Consider the following 13645-nt stretch of genomic DNA (forward strand, 5'->3'; position numbering starts at 1 on the left):
ACCAGTGCCCAGTTATTACTATTGCTTGTGTTTATTTTGAACAAGGTCTTGTAGTAGAATAAAGAGAGGTTTGTTTGGTAAATTTAGAATCAGACTCCTGGGATTCAAATCTTAGCTCAGCCATTTACTGGTGAGGTGGCCTCCAGTACTCAACTTCCAGGATTCAGTTCCCTCAACTGTAAAGCAAGAATAATTGCAATTTTTGTGGGCACTAAAAATGCCTGTTTCTTTTTTCTTTCCCACAAGGTTTTGTATTAAGTAAGATAATGTTTGTGGAAGTGGTTTGGAAGTAAAGAGCTCTGTAGAACTTAATTCAATCAACTTTTATCGAGTGACTGTCTATTGGGCAGCATGCTGGGCACTTTGCAAACAGAAGCTGCTCTTGCAATGAGCAGGGTTGATAGCAGTGAAGGAGGAAGGAATAAAAAAGATGACTCCAAAATGCAACTTCATTTGCTGGGTGTGATGTCCTGTTGTTCTGTGTTAAGGGATACCCTACCCTTTCCATCCCTGCACAGTTAATTCTCATGGATCTAGAAAAAGACCATTTCCTGGGTCTGTAGCTCTGTTTCCAGAACTCCTGATAGAGGCTGAGGACTTGAGTTATTGTGGTTTTTGATGCATTTTTCCAGCTTTTGGACATCTCACTCTCCTCTTTTCTGTTGAGCCAGTTTCCATAAGAAAGAAATGGATACAAAGTGAGTGCTTCAAAGCTGCTTGAGTCCTCAGGCTCCTCCCACTCCTGAATACCTTTGTACACCAGCTCCTGGACCATCCAGTCATATGTCAACAGGGCATTATTAAACTGCTGGACCCTGCCCCCTCTCCTTTTTCATGTCACCTTAGATCTGCCCCAGCCTTACTCTCAGCCTGCAATGAATAGTGAATGAAGCTTTCAGACACAAAGATGTGATTGTGCTACTAAGGAAATTATATCCCTTTTCTCCCAGGAGTTCTAAAGAAACACAGTGGTGCAGATGGAGGCAGTTGTGAGACCGAGTTTTAGAAAACAGGATGACTATATCTATATCTATATCTATATTGGTGTCTGTTTCCATATCTATATCTATATCTGTATCTATATCCATGTGTCTATAGCTATCTGTATAGGTATATCTATCTGTCTCTCTTGTTAGCTCTATCTACTTACCTCATAGTTATTTACCATATCTATCTATCTATTAATCTACCCACTCCTCTGTCATCTATCTAATAGATATTTATCCAAGCTATCTATCCATCCATCCTTTCATCAACCCGTCTATCCATCCATACCTATTTATCTTTCTATCTAGTTATCATTATTTCTTAACTTCTGTATCATAGATATTTGCCTATCCGTCTGTCATCTATCTATCTACCTATGTAGTGAAAAATACAATTGTAAATTAAAGGGATTCTGGCATTTCTCAGTAACTTATTCTGTTCATCCAAAAAAAAAAAAATCATGCCACAGAATATTTGGCATCCACTCATTCATCCATTTAATAAATATTTATTGAGCTCCTACTGTACTGCTAGGCACTATGCGAGGCCTATTTTTACTTTCTCTTCACAATAATTCTGCAGGAGAGGCAATATCTCATTAAGGAATTATGGTGAGTTCTACATATAAAAGGAGACTACATGTGACCCCAGATCTAATTTTAAAGCTTGTGCTTATTCCACACCTCTGTGTCACCTTTCCGAAGATATACCACATGTGAAGAAAAGAAAAAAGCTGCAATTGAGAAAAAAAGTGGCTAGATTCTTAAGAGAAGTAGAAACTATGTATATCCAGAGAGGAAGAGATTACCTTCAGGTGAGGGGATGGTTCAAAAGTTTATTGATTGGGAATGTGGCATCTGAACAAGGTGCATTCTAAGCAAAGGCATAGCTCAAGCAAAGGCACTATACCTTAAAAGGACTGATGCTGAAGGTGCTGAAGGTGAGGGTAGTGTGGAATGAGGCTAGAGAGGTAGCAAAGAGTAAGATTAACAGGGCTTTGTCACCATGTCAAGGAGTGTAGAATTCTGAGGCAAGTGAAAGTAATGTGATCAGATTTGCATTGCAGAAAGGTTTCTCTGACTGCAGAATGGGGAGGAACGGGAGAGGCTGGGAGCAGGGAAACTTGCGAGGTGACTGTTGTGCTAATGATGGCCACTGGTGATGGTGACTGGAAAGTGGAAGTGACTGTGTGGATAGGGAGACTTGGAAGATATTTAGGAGATGGAACCCAAGAGGATGGTGGAGTGAGCACAGGAGGGAACCAAAAATCATGCCCAAGTTTGAGCAACTAAGTGGATATCCCAAGTATCATTTCCTGAGTTAGAGAAGGACGGATGGGATGGGACGGGGCAAGGGGCATGGAAATCAAGCCTTGGGAATGTTGATTATCTTCAAGTAGTGAAGTGTGATGGTTATGAGCACAGGCTTCAGAGTCAGACCTTGCTGGAGTTACTCTCTGTTGCATAACTGATACAACTGCAGAATTACTCAGAACCTCTGTGTCCTCTTCTGTATACTTCTGATGTCTACTTTACAAGATTTATGAGAATTAGATAAAATAATGTAGGCAAAGATCTTAAGAGAGTGTCTGATATGTAGCAACTGCTCAATAACTGATAGAGAAAAAGTCGGGGCACATTGATCAAATTGATCAATGTTCTGGAGGGTTTATGTTCTAGTTAACTCAGAATAAAGTATTTTCTTTCTACCTTTTTAAAAAGTCGTCTGCTAACATTATGAGCCCCTTCTTCACTTAAATAAATATATTACTGGCCAGATGTGGTGGCTCATACCTGTAATTCCAGCACTTTGGGAGGCTGAGGTGGGAAAATTACTTGAGCCCCGGAGTTTCAGACCAGCCTGGGCAACGTAGCAAGAAATCTCTACAAGAAACAAAAAATAAAAATAAGTAATTACTGATAAACTATAATTTTGAAAAATGTTCAAACATGACAGAATAATATTAAATGAGCACATGTCAACATGTCAAAGATATTATCGAACTCATTAAATAATGAGGAAACCAGAAAGATGTGAAGATTGGTTCAATGCGAAATTTGAGGGAAAAAGATTTATGTAGTCACTCAAAGGAATTCTCAAATGAATTGATATCCCACAGCAATAAACTCTTTTTTTTTACTGGACAAAAATCAATTGCACCTCTACCAGACAAAATTCATTTACATTGCTATGGACAGAAATCATTAGCATTGCTCTTAGACAAGAATTATTTATATTGCTATCAGTTAACATCTACCTCTTGATAGTTGTAAAATCACGCATTCAATAGAAAGTCAATTAATGGTGCACAATTCTTTTTACCCAGACAGTCCCCAGAGAGTCTGCTAGACAATAACCAAAACTGCATTAAAAGAATATTCAGTAATCCTTTTTGTTTATTTCCAGGTTTTAGATAATTTTTCCTGATAGTGATTAGTGAACCTTTGTTGGAAGGTTATTAGTAATGTTGTAATATAACCTTCTAGTCCCTAGAAAGTAAGCTCTGTGAGAGGAAGGCCCTTTTTCTTCTTATTCATTGCGGTAGCTCTAGTGGCTGTCACCAGTGCTTAGCTTGCAGTGGAGCTCAATACTGTTTTAATAAATAATAATAATAATAATTGCTATTATTTATTGTTTGTTTCATGCCAACAACTTTGCAATATGCAATATACTTTAAATAAATTGTCTCATTTAATCCTTCCAGTCATCCTATGCGATAGGGATGGGTCTTCCTATTTTCCAGTAAAGAAATGTAGGTGTACCCATAGATAGCTTTCTGAGCCTCAGTAGATCCCAACGAGTTGGAATTTTTATTAAAACTAATTTGTTCTCTCCTTCTTTTATCTTTGGCCTTCCTTCTCCTAAAAACTAAAAATTAAACAACACTGAAAAATCTGGTTCACGGAAACATAATTAACTTTCACTTGATGGAAACAGAGAACTCACAAACTCAGAGCCTGACTCTCCAGTGACCCAGCATGCCAGTCTCATCTTTCAACCTGCCCTTCCTTCTTTCCTTCTTACACTCATATACACATGCACACACATGCTCACACACAGGCAAACACATATCCATATGCTCTCACATGCGTGCACATATACACACACATGCACACACATGTACCCTGTGCACACACATGCATATACATACTTCATACCCCCATACTCAAAGTTTTCTCCAATCCCCCTCAGCAAGTCATCCCCTTACATCATGCAGAGTCATTGTATGCTCTGTCCCTGACATCAGAAGTGTCCTCCACCTGATGCATTTCTGTTCAACATCTTAGATCTCTGTTTAATATTTGCTTTTCAGTGAAACTATCTCTGTTTTCCTCCAGGAACTTGATCACCACCTTCTTTCCACCTGTCTCTTAAAACTCTCACAGTAGCTTTATTGGGTAATGGTGAGGAATGCTATGTTTACCTGACTGTCTCAGAGCTACCTGAGATCGGGACAAGACTATACTCACCTGGAGCAGAGCTTAACAAAGAGAAGATGCTTGCTAAACTCTTACTGATTTGATTGGTCTGGGATTGCATCTTCTAGGGTGTCCTCAGCCGCTCTTCAAGGTGGGAGCCATGGCTGCCGCTCCTCTCACCCTGGCTATTCAGAGGCTCAATCCATGCCTGATGGAGCTGTGCCACTTCTTCCAGCAATGCTTCTGCATGGGCCAGAGGAGTCCCAGGACAGAGGACATGAGGTAACCTGGCCTAGTGGCTTCTTTTCAGGTCCAATGTTTATAGTTTTTATTTTGTGTGGCTTTTCTGCAGGCCACAAGGCAGTCAGGCAATAAGCAATCCACAGACAGGTGGCAGGGGGTACCTCAAGGAAAGGGACTCTCCAGTGAGTCCTTTACTAGACAGTCACATCCTTGAGATTCGTGATGGAATCTCGTTCATAGCTGGTCCCCAGAACCGAGTGCAGTGCCTGACACAATAAGTATAACTGAGTTTAGTTGAATTGAAGTTGAGTTGAGTTGAATTAGAGTTGTGATGAGTTGAGATGAGTTGAGCTGTGTTGAATTGAGATGACTTGAGCTGTGATGAGTTGAGATTACTGCAGTTGTGATGAGTTGAGTTGAATTAGAGTTGTGATGAGTTGAGATGAGTTGAGCTGTGTTGAATTGAGATGACTTGAGCTGTGATGAGTTGAGATTACTGCAGGTGTGATGAGTTGAGTTGAATTGAGTTGTGATGAGACGAATTGTGTTGAGATGAGTTGTGTTGAGTTCAGTTGTAATGAGTTGAGATGAGCTGAGTTGTGTTGAGTTGGGATGACTTGAGTTGTATTAAGTTGAGATGACTTGAGTTGTGATGAGTTGAGCTGTGATGAGATGAGTTGAGCTGAGTTGTAATGAGATGAGATGAGTTGAGCTGTGTTGAGTTTAGATTAATTAACCTATATTGAGTTGTGTTGTGTTGAGTTAAGTTGACTTGTGTCATGTCAAGTGGAATTATGCAGAGGATCTTGAGTGGTTCTTTAATCCAAATGCCCTCAGCCTGGTGAGATTTGCTAGGAGAGAATAATTAGAAGATATGTCTATCTAAATTCCAGTTCTTTCATAAATCCCTACCAATCACCCACCAGCAAAATAAGTTGGAAAACTTAAACTAAAAAGCAGACCCTGTTTTATATTAAGAAGGTCTAGGCATGGACATTTTCTGTCCTACAATGCTGACATACTGTTCTTTCTTCTGGGATTTATTCTTGGCTGTAAACCCAGAACTAAATTACCTAGATGAATACTCCTGCTCCAGTGGTCTGGGTACCAGTCTCTCATGTCTTTAATGTTATTTTCAAAGACTACTCTCAAGATCCATTAGCTTTTAAAATTTCTGCCTCTGAGTCTCAAGCCCAGGTGGGCAGCCATTTTCCATCACCCCTTTCCAGTTGCAATCTTTGATCCCCCAGTCAGTACGAACATTTCCTCCACTCACAGAGGGCAATAAGCAAGACCCACAGGCCCAAAGCACAGGTTTATTCTTTAAAAAACTTGCACAACAATACTTTCTGTATTGTCTAGGATAAACCCACTTTAGGATATCTTTTACTCACTAACTTAACCAACAACGTGTATTGAGTCTCTGCTGTATATCTGTGATGCTCTGTGCTAAGCCATGGGATCTAGAGGTGAATCAGAAATAGCCTCAGAAACTGAGGCTTTCATAGTTGGAAGGAAGAAATGGTCATAAACACAAATCAAAATACAGTATTACAGGTAATAGAACCAAGTCACGTAACCAGGCAAAAACCTGTTAATCATATCCCGTTGGAAAATATCACATTTGAAAACATTCATATTGCAAATAATGGCTGAATGAATAAATGAAAAAGGCATACATTTTCAGAGAGAAGTTTGAGTTTAAATTTAGAGCAATGAAGCACCTGTTTGCTTGGGCTTGTCCCTTCTTTTCTGTGTATTTTCACTGAAGAGTAAATTTTTCCATAAACTCATACACTGAATATAGGCCAAGAATACTAGAGTAGGGGAGGTGGCATTACTTAGTATGTTTGTTGAACATAGGCTCTGTGATTAAAAAAAAAAAAACACTGGTGGGAAAGTTGGCAATGTAAAAAGACAAATTTCAAAGCAGCTGCCAAGTGCTGTAGCAGGCTTGAATAACATGCTATGGGATCCCAGGAGAAATAATTAATAGGGTTTTATGGAGGAATAGGAGTTTCCCAGGCAAAAGAAATAGCACCTGCAAAGATGGAGTGACGGGCAGCCTGGAGCATCTAAGGACCACTGAGATGTTCAATGTAGCTGCAGCAAAGATAGGAGACCAAGTCTCTGGCATGTCCCTATTCAGGACTACCTTGCCTTTTAAGCACCTGGGTCACCTATTATATGGTCTCTTTGACTTTCACTCCAGAGCTCCATCTGTCCCTTCTCCAAGCTTTCTACTCTCTTCTTGTTCAGAGTAAATAAAACAGAATTCTTGAAGTCCAGCCCTGTAAATCCTGTCCATTTTTAAACTGAGATACTCTAAACTCCCATTCTCTTCACATCATCTCCCTCCCAGGGTCATCTCTTGAAATCTTTCTTATTTAGGGCCCCCAGAACCATTCTTGGGGCACACTCCTTGGAGGATAACAAAGCCACAGTCCCTGGTGACTTACAAACTTTGCTACCTCAGGCCCCACTCAAGTGTCCATGGCTCCTCCTCTATTCAGGCTGCTGCTGACTCCACAGTGCGTGCAGCAGCTCTGGTATGCTAGGAATTTAGATAGACATACCTACAAGGGGCTGGTGTGATAATGGGTGCTTCAACACTAGTTTCAGCCCATCCTAACCATGGCGTTGCTGCTTAAGTCTGCCCTGAAGAACAGAAGCTGAACAAAATAGGCCATCTTAACAACTGATTTTCTTCTAACTATCTAGCCTTTTCCACAAGGAAATGCCTTCTCCAGTCCATGTAAGGAATATATATTCTTGTTATGAACAGGACTTTGACTCCATCCCCTGTAAAGTAATAACCATGGGCATTTATCTATTGCTCGTTTACCACTTGTAGGCGATGCCTCTGCCAGAAAACTTGGGGATGGGATATGTCGTGTTTAAATAGTTTCTCTCCTGATCATACAGGCAAGAGTCTCATTCATCCTGAGAGCCGTGTACCCTCTCAGAGTGAATTCAGGCACAGAATGGCAGCTTTTTGGCTCATGAAGGTGTGGGTCATGTTTCTGTGGTTGCTGCAACTTAATTCCTGGTCTCACACTTGGCAGTTTCACAGAGCATCTTAGTTTGGATGATGTTGTCCATGTAGCAATATGAACTTCTGAAGCAGATCATGTCCCAAAGTTGCTTGATATCTTCTATCACAGAAGCTTTCTAAGAAGTTTTGTTTTCCCGTTTTTGCCCATTCAGTATGATATTGGCTGTGGGTTTGTCATAAATAGCTCTTATTATTTTGAGGTACGTTCCATCAATACCGAATTTATTGAGAGTTTTTAGCATGAAGGGCTGTTGAATTTTGTCAAAAGCCTTTTCTGCATCTATTGAGATAATCATGTGGTTCTTGTCTTTGGTTCTGTTTATATGCTGGATTATGTTTATTGATTTGCGAATGTTGAACCAGCCTTGCATCCCAGGGATGAAGCCCACTTGATCATGGTGGATAAGCTTTTTGATGTGTTGCTGAATCCGGTTTGCCAGTATTTTATTGAGGATTTTTGCATCGATGTTCATGACGAGTTGATGGGTGCAGCACACCAACATGGCACAAGTATACATATGTAACAAACCTGCACGTTATGCACATGTACCCTACAACTTAAAGTATAATAATATTAAATAAATTTAAAAAAAAAAAGAAGTTTTGTTGCTGTTGTTAGAAAGTACGACTCGCAGATTGTTACACTAGCTAAGAAGGAATAGTATTCGACCATAGAACCAGGGCCCCCAAAGCTAGTAGGTAGCTTAGTGTGCTATAGAGAGGGCAGGGCTTGAAGCCAGCAGGCCTGGGTTTAAATTTAGTCTCTGCCACTTACAAGCTATGTGGTCTTGAGCTAGTCATTCAATCTCTGAACCTCAGTTTGTTCATCTGCAAAATGGGTATAGTCCTGCCTACATTCTAGGCCACATGTTGCACAACTCCAGGGGCACCATTCATATAAGAGAGTAGCAGCATTATTACTTATATGGACAGTGTTGTGAGAACAAAATGAAATGAAATGAAATGAAATAATGTCTCGAATTGTTCCTGCACGGTACCTGGAATGCTGCGCTCGGTGGTTGCTGATTAAGACACTGTTGTGCTTGCTGTCTTGTCCACTCCCACAGCCAAGTGGGAATCCCATTGCTAGCACACTTGACGTGTTGTAACTGTGCTAACCAGATGTCTAGTGGCCATGTCAGCTGCTGAGTTGGCCAACCTTGACATCCCATCTCTGGAACTTTTGAAAGGTCTCCGTAAGAATACAGGTTGTAGGCTCACAAAAAGCATCCTGGATGTGTTCACCACTCACCTCTTCACACTTGGTTCCATTTCCTGCCCTTTCTCTAGTTGGCTCTTTAATGAAAGGGGACTGACTTGTGCAAACTACATTTCCCAGAACACGTTGCCTGTGAATTCCTGTGAATTCATCCCGTAGAAGATACTGAGAGGAGGTTGGAGGGCAGTAGAAGGGAGAAACCAGGGAATTTCTCCCCCTGCCTTTCTGCTTTGGGCAATATTTCCAGGAGTGGCTCTATCTCCTCTGTGGTTCCGGTTTCCACGAGGACTCCTCATGAGAGCCTCAGCTCTGTGGTCCCAGCTGCCACCAGAGGCCATTGCCCTCTGTGCTTTGGCCACAATACTTTCTCCGTCCGTCCCTTTAGGCCTAGCAACTCCCTGTGGCTGCTAATGTGGGGTTAACACACCTTCCCCTATTGGTTCTTTCAGCCCTTTATCACTGATTCACCATATTAAAGTCCCTCTATAGAACCACCAAGTCCTGTGTTCCTGGCAGGGTCCTGACTCAAATATTGATCTTATTGCCCACCAGAATGGCAGTGTGTTCCGGCAGAAAGTAGTTACCTGGGTTAAAATCCAACACTACCACCAGAAAGCCCTTGGGGAAGTCATTTAATCTCTGTGCCTCAGTTGCCTCAGCTTTGCACTTTCCTATAAATTGGGGGTGATAGGCCTTGGAAAATCTCTGCCACAAGCTTGACTTGAGCAATCAGTTGCACAAGTCTCTAGGGTATGCTAGAATCACAGAATGATAGAGACGGAAGAGAAATTAGAGAATGTTTAGCCCAACCTCCTCACATATCGGGTGAGAGATTGAAAGAGAAGTGAATTCCCAGAGTCATACAATGAGCTAGTTGGCACAGCCTGCACTGAAAACTCTTCTTGCTATTAATTGGGTGAGTGATCTTTTCACCACAGCCCTTTGATGCAGCTCCTGCCGCCCCTGACCAAGAACAGAATGTTATTTTGCAAAGTGTTTACTGCACTAGTAATGATAGCAGCACTCCACTCTCTCTCTCTTCATCTCCCACTAAAATAAATAAGTAAACAAACAGACAAGTGTCACCATGTATTGAGCACCTCTTGTATGCTGGGTACTGTTCAGGAACTTTACATATGTTATCTTATCCTCATATAACCTGCGAGTATAGGTTCTATCATTGCCTTTCATTTATATATGAGAAAATTAAGTCCAGAGAATTAAGTTATCACCCTGAAGTCATGCATCCTAGTACGTAGTGGGGCTAGGGCTAAAAATAAGTCTTGCTGGCCCCAAAGTCTGAACTTCTTCCTACCCAGCCTTCTTTCCTATCTCTCCGCTGACACCCTTTAAAGATGGGCAGAGGGTTCCTTGCTGTGAATAATTGGCCATATAGTTCATGTTTATGTGCTTACCTTTAAAACTCTGGTTGTCTTCTAATAGCCATCACAGGATAGTCATTGCTCCTTGCTCTGATTTAAATCTTTAGATACTGTCTTGAAAACTATTCCTGGTTTCTGAAGAATGCAACATATATCTGTCAGAGGGTGAAAAGGGTGTCCCACTCGCACAGTAAGTACACAGCTTGACTATGTTGTAATTTTGCAGTGAATGCATTACACAAAAGGGTCCCGTAACTCCGAGTGATTCCCAGATGTCCTCGAAATGCTGTAGCTCATCTAGACCTCACTAATTTGGGCAAAGAGCATCTAGGATTTTTCTTATTCTTTCTCAGCTAACAGTGTGATGTTTGCAATAAGGTCAAGGGAAAAACACAGCAGGAGTCAGCCTGACCAAGCATTGTTGCTCTCTGTGTAAATTCGGGCAAATCTCTTAGCCACAGAGCTCCCACATAAGCTAAAAAGACAAATAAAAATAAAACAAAGGACAGCCCCCATACAAATACTGAAATTATTGACCAAAGGAAAAATGCATACAAATAATTCATGCAAAAGAAGGCACCGTGAAGTACTAGAATGTATGTTTCATTATGGTACCTCTCTTCTTGTCCCTGGTAGCTTCAAGGCTTCATTTATTCCCAGATATTCCAGGTATCAGCTTTGATTTTTTCTCTCACCTCTGCAAAGAAAGTCCCAAAACCAATAGTTTGGCCATTTTATCATGCCATCTACCTGAACTACCTCAAGGGACTCTGGTCTTCTAAATATCATGGCATTACATTAAACTGTGTGGAAAATCCCTTCTTACTATAACCCAGATATAAGCCGGGTGCTCATAGGGCTCAGTCTTGGCAATGCTTTACATTTGAACAAGCAAACAAAACAGTGTATGTAACAACCCAATATTTCCATTTGTGTCCTGAAGAATACCAGCTGGGATACCTGGGATCCATGTCAACACTTCTTAGAAACCCTTCTTATTCTTTCTGCCCTCCACTATTTCTCACTTCTCACAAGCCATCATCTTAAAACTTCTCTTTTTATTTCATTTTTCAACTTATCACTCAGTAGCTCTCCTAAAATTAGGCTTTCTGGCTCTTCTCTGTGTTTCCATTTACCTCTTCTGCTTATTTTGCTTTCCTTCTGCCTCCATTATTTTTTTCTTTCCCAAACACAGGGTCCTTGTTTCTCATGCAAGTCCACCATCTCACCTTTCCTGTCTTCTCTTTCTATCATCACCTTCATCCTGCATTACATGACCAAAAAAAAGAAAAAATACAGGCATTAGGAATGGAGATGGGGGTTGGTCAGAAATCAAAGACAGAAATCCCTTTATCTGGTATAAGGAGAGGAAATAGGAAATCTTGCAAACACATAATTCAATAGTTCTTTTGTCCCTGCCACATTAAAGTCTCTGTGCACACAACATGTTACATTTACTGAACAACTTATTAAGGAGTTTAAATTAGCCTCGTACAAGCTGTAGAGATGCGTTAGATACAGCTGGGTTTTGGAAAAGAGCACTGGGCAGTGAATGGAGAAATAGGGGCTGCTCCGCACTAGAGTTTGCTGCTAACTAGCAATGGGGTCTTGCACGAGTCCTTTCCACCCTCTGAGGCTCACCCCTAGTGACCCTTGTCCGGTGCCCTGCCGCACACTTGCTCTCCAGAAGAGCCTAGACCGTTGTTGGTGCTGACAGGGTTTAATTTATGTCTCTACAGTGTTTATGTCTCAGTACCTTGAGTTCCTTCTTCTTCTGCTTTTTTTTTTTCAGCCTTAAAGCAAAAATGCCTTGAGAATATCTGCAAGTCTGTGTGAGACCTTGAAAATAACACTAGGGCATAACAATGACTTCAAGGAATACGCTATCACTCTGGCTCTTCTCCCAAGTGGGCTACATTTGAACACTTCACCCAGGCTCCAACTAGATCATCAATTAATTTAAAGTGGTTATTCTTGGAAGTAGCATTTTCCCCCTCCTGTGAATATGCGCAAAACATTGAAGGTAGAAGGTTTCTTGTTAGAGGCCTCACAATTAATACAGTAACGCCGGACTCCTTGCCTGCTTCAAAGTCATGGAAATCTAGTGTTCATGCTCAAGAAACTCCTACAATGCTTGAGGCAACCCTGACAATTTAAAAACTGGGGATGTGTGGGCACCCTAGCCTGCACAAACCAGTTCAGTCAGGTAGAATCTGACATAATACCTGAGGTGACTTAAACTTGAGACTTTTGAAAGACAACAAAAGCATAAATTAAAATTGAATTCATACTGTAGAGAGATTCACATATACTGTTTCTATACAGTTAACTAAAACATGTACGACCAATCAGATCTGCCATAGTATGGGAACTATATAATCTTCCAAGCACCCTTAAGTGGGCAATAATGAAAACTTTATCATTAGGAGGAGGTTTAGAGAGTTCTTTTCATTGACATCTTGTCTTGATTCCTCTTCTGTGTGACCCACTGGATTCAGAGGTCCCCACGGGCACCCTCAGGTTCAATGATTCACGAGTAGAACTCAGAGGTCGGGAAAACTGTTATATGCACGTTTAGCATTTATTACAGCAAAAGAATGCAGATGAAAAGCAGCAAAGGTGAGAGGCACCTCTAGAGAGATTCCAAGAGAGCCCAGGCACAAGCTTTCAGTGGGGTTGCACAGTCAGCATCTAATCCTCCCAGCAACAATGTTTAACAACACATATGGAGTATTGTCAGCCAGGAAAGCTCATCCAAGTTTTGGTGTCCAGGGGATATGTGGGGGTATGGAGTACGTATGGAGTGCCTTCGTGGCCTGCATGGCTAAACTTAGTTATTCAGTCTCCAGTCCTTCTAGAGATCAAGCTGGTACTGCATGACCTAAGGCCCCACCATAAATCACATTGTTAACATAAACTATCTGTCATGGCACAAAGCCTCAGGTACAAGAGACACTCCTCAGGCATGATAGTCCAAGGGTCTAGAGGGGATTCCCCAGGAGCTAGTCAAGGACCAGGCCTTCCTTTGAAAGGTGCAGGGTTTGAGCTTATCTGTGGAGTCAACTTTCTTCTGCATCCCCACATACTGAGGTGGCACCTTCATTGCATCAGGTTCCTTTATCACTATGTTCAGGTTTGCGGTTGCTCCGGTATCCCTGTCTATGCTGAGTCTCCATGTAAAGCACGTGTGCTCTCTCTAGTGGCCCTGTATGTAACAACCCAATATTTCCATTTGTGTCCTGAAGAATACCAGTGTAGCTCATCTAGACCTCATTAATTTGGGCAAAGAGCATCTAGGATTTTTCTTATTCTTTCTCAGCTAACAGTGTGATGTTTGCAA

At 41.3% G+C, this 13645-nt stretch overlaps 1 protein-coding gene across 1 annotated transcript in view; it reads left to right on the top strand.

Annotated features, from left to right (window-relative positions):
• Positions 1 to 12141, top strand: part of HHLA1 (HERV-H LTR-associating 1) — a 36474-nt gene extending 24333 nt beyond the window's left edge. Inside the window, exons 13-15 of the mRNA XM_011977109.1 lie at positions 4535 to 4688; positions 10413 to 10495; positions 12098 to 12141. Of these exons, the coding sequence (XP_011832499.1) occupies positions 4535 to 4688; positions 10413 to 10495; positions 12098 to 12141 (281 nt within the window). The remainder of the gene's footprint in view (positions 1 to 4534; positions 4689 to 10412; positions 10496 to 12097) is intronic.
• The last annotated feature ends 1504 nt before the right edge of the window (positions 12142 to 13645 follow it).

Source organism: Mandrillus leucophaeus, unplaced genomic scaffold, assembly GCF_000951045.1.
Source record: "Mandrillus leucophaeus isolate KB7577 unplaced genomic scaffold, Mleu.le_1.0 Scaffold173, whole genome shotgun sequence".
In the NCBI taxonomy this organism is placed as follows: domain Eukaryota; kingdom Metazoa; phylum Chordata; class Mammalia; order Primates; family Cercopithecidae; genus Mandrillus; species Mandrillus leucophaeus.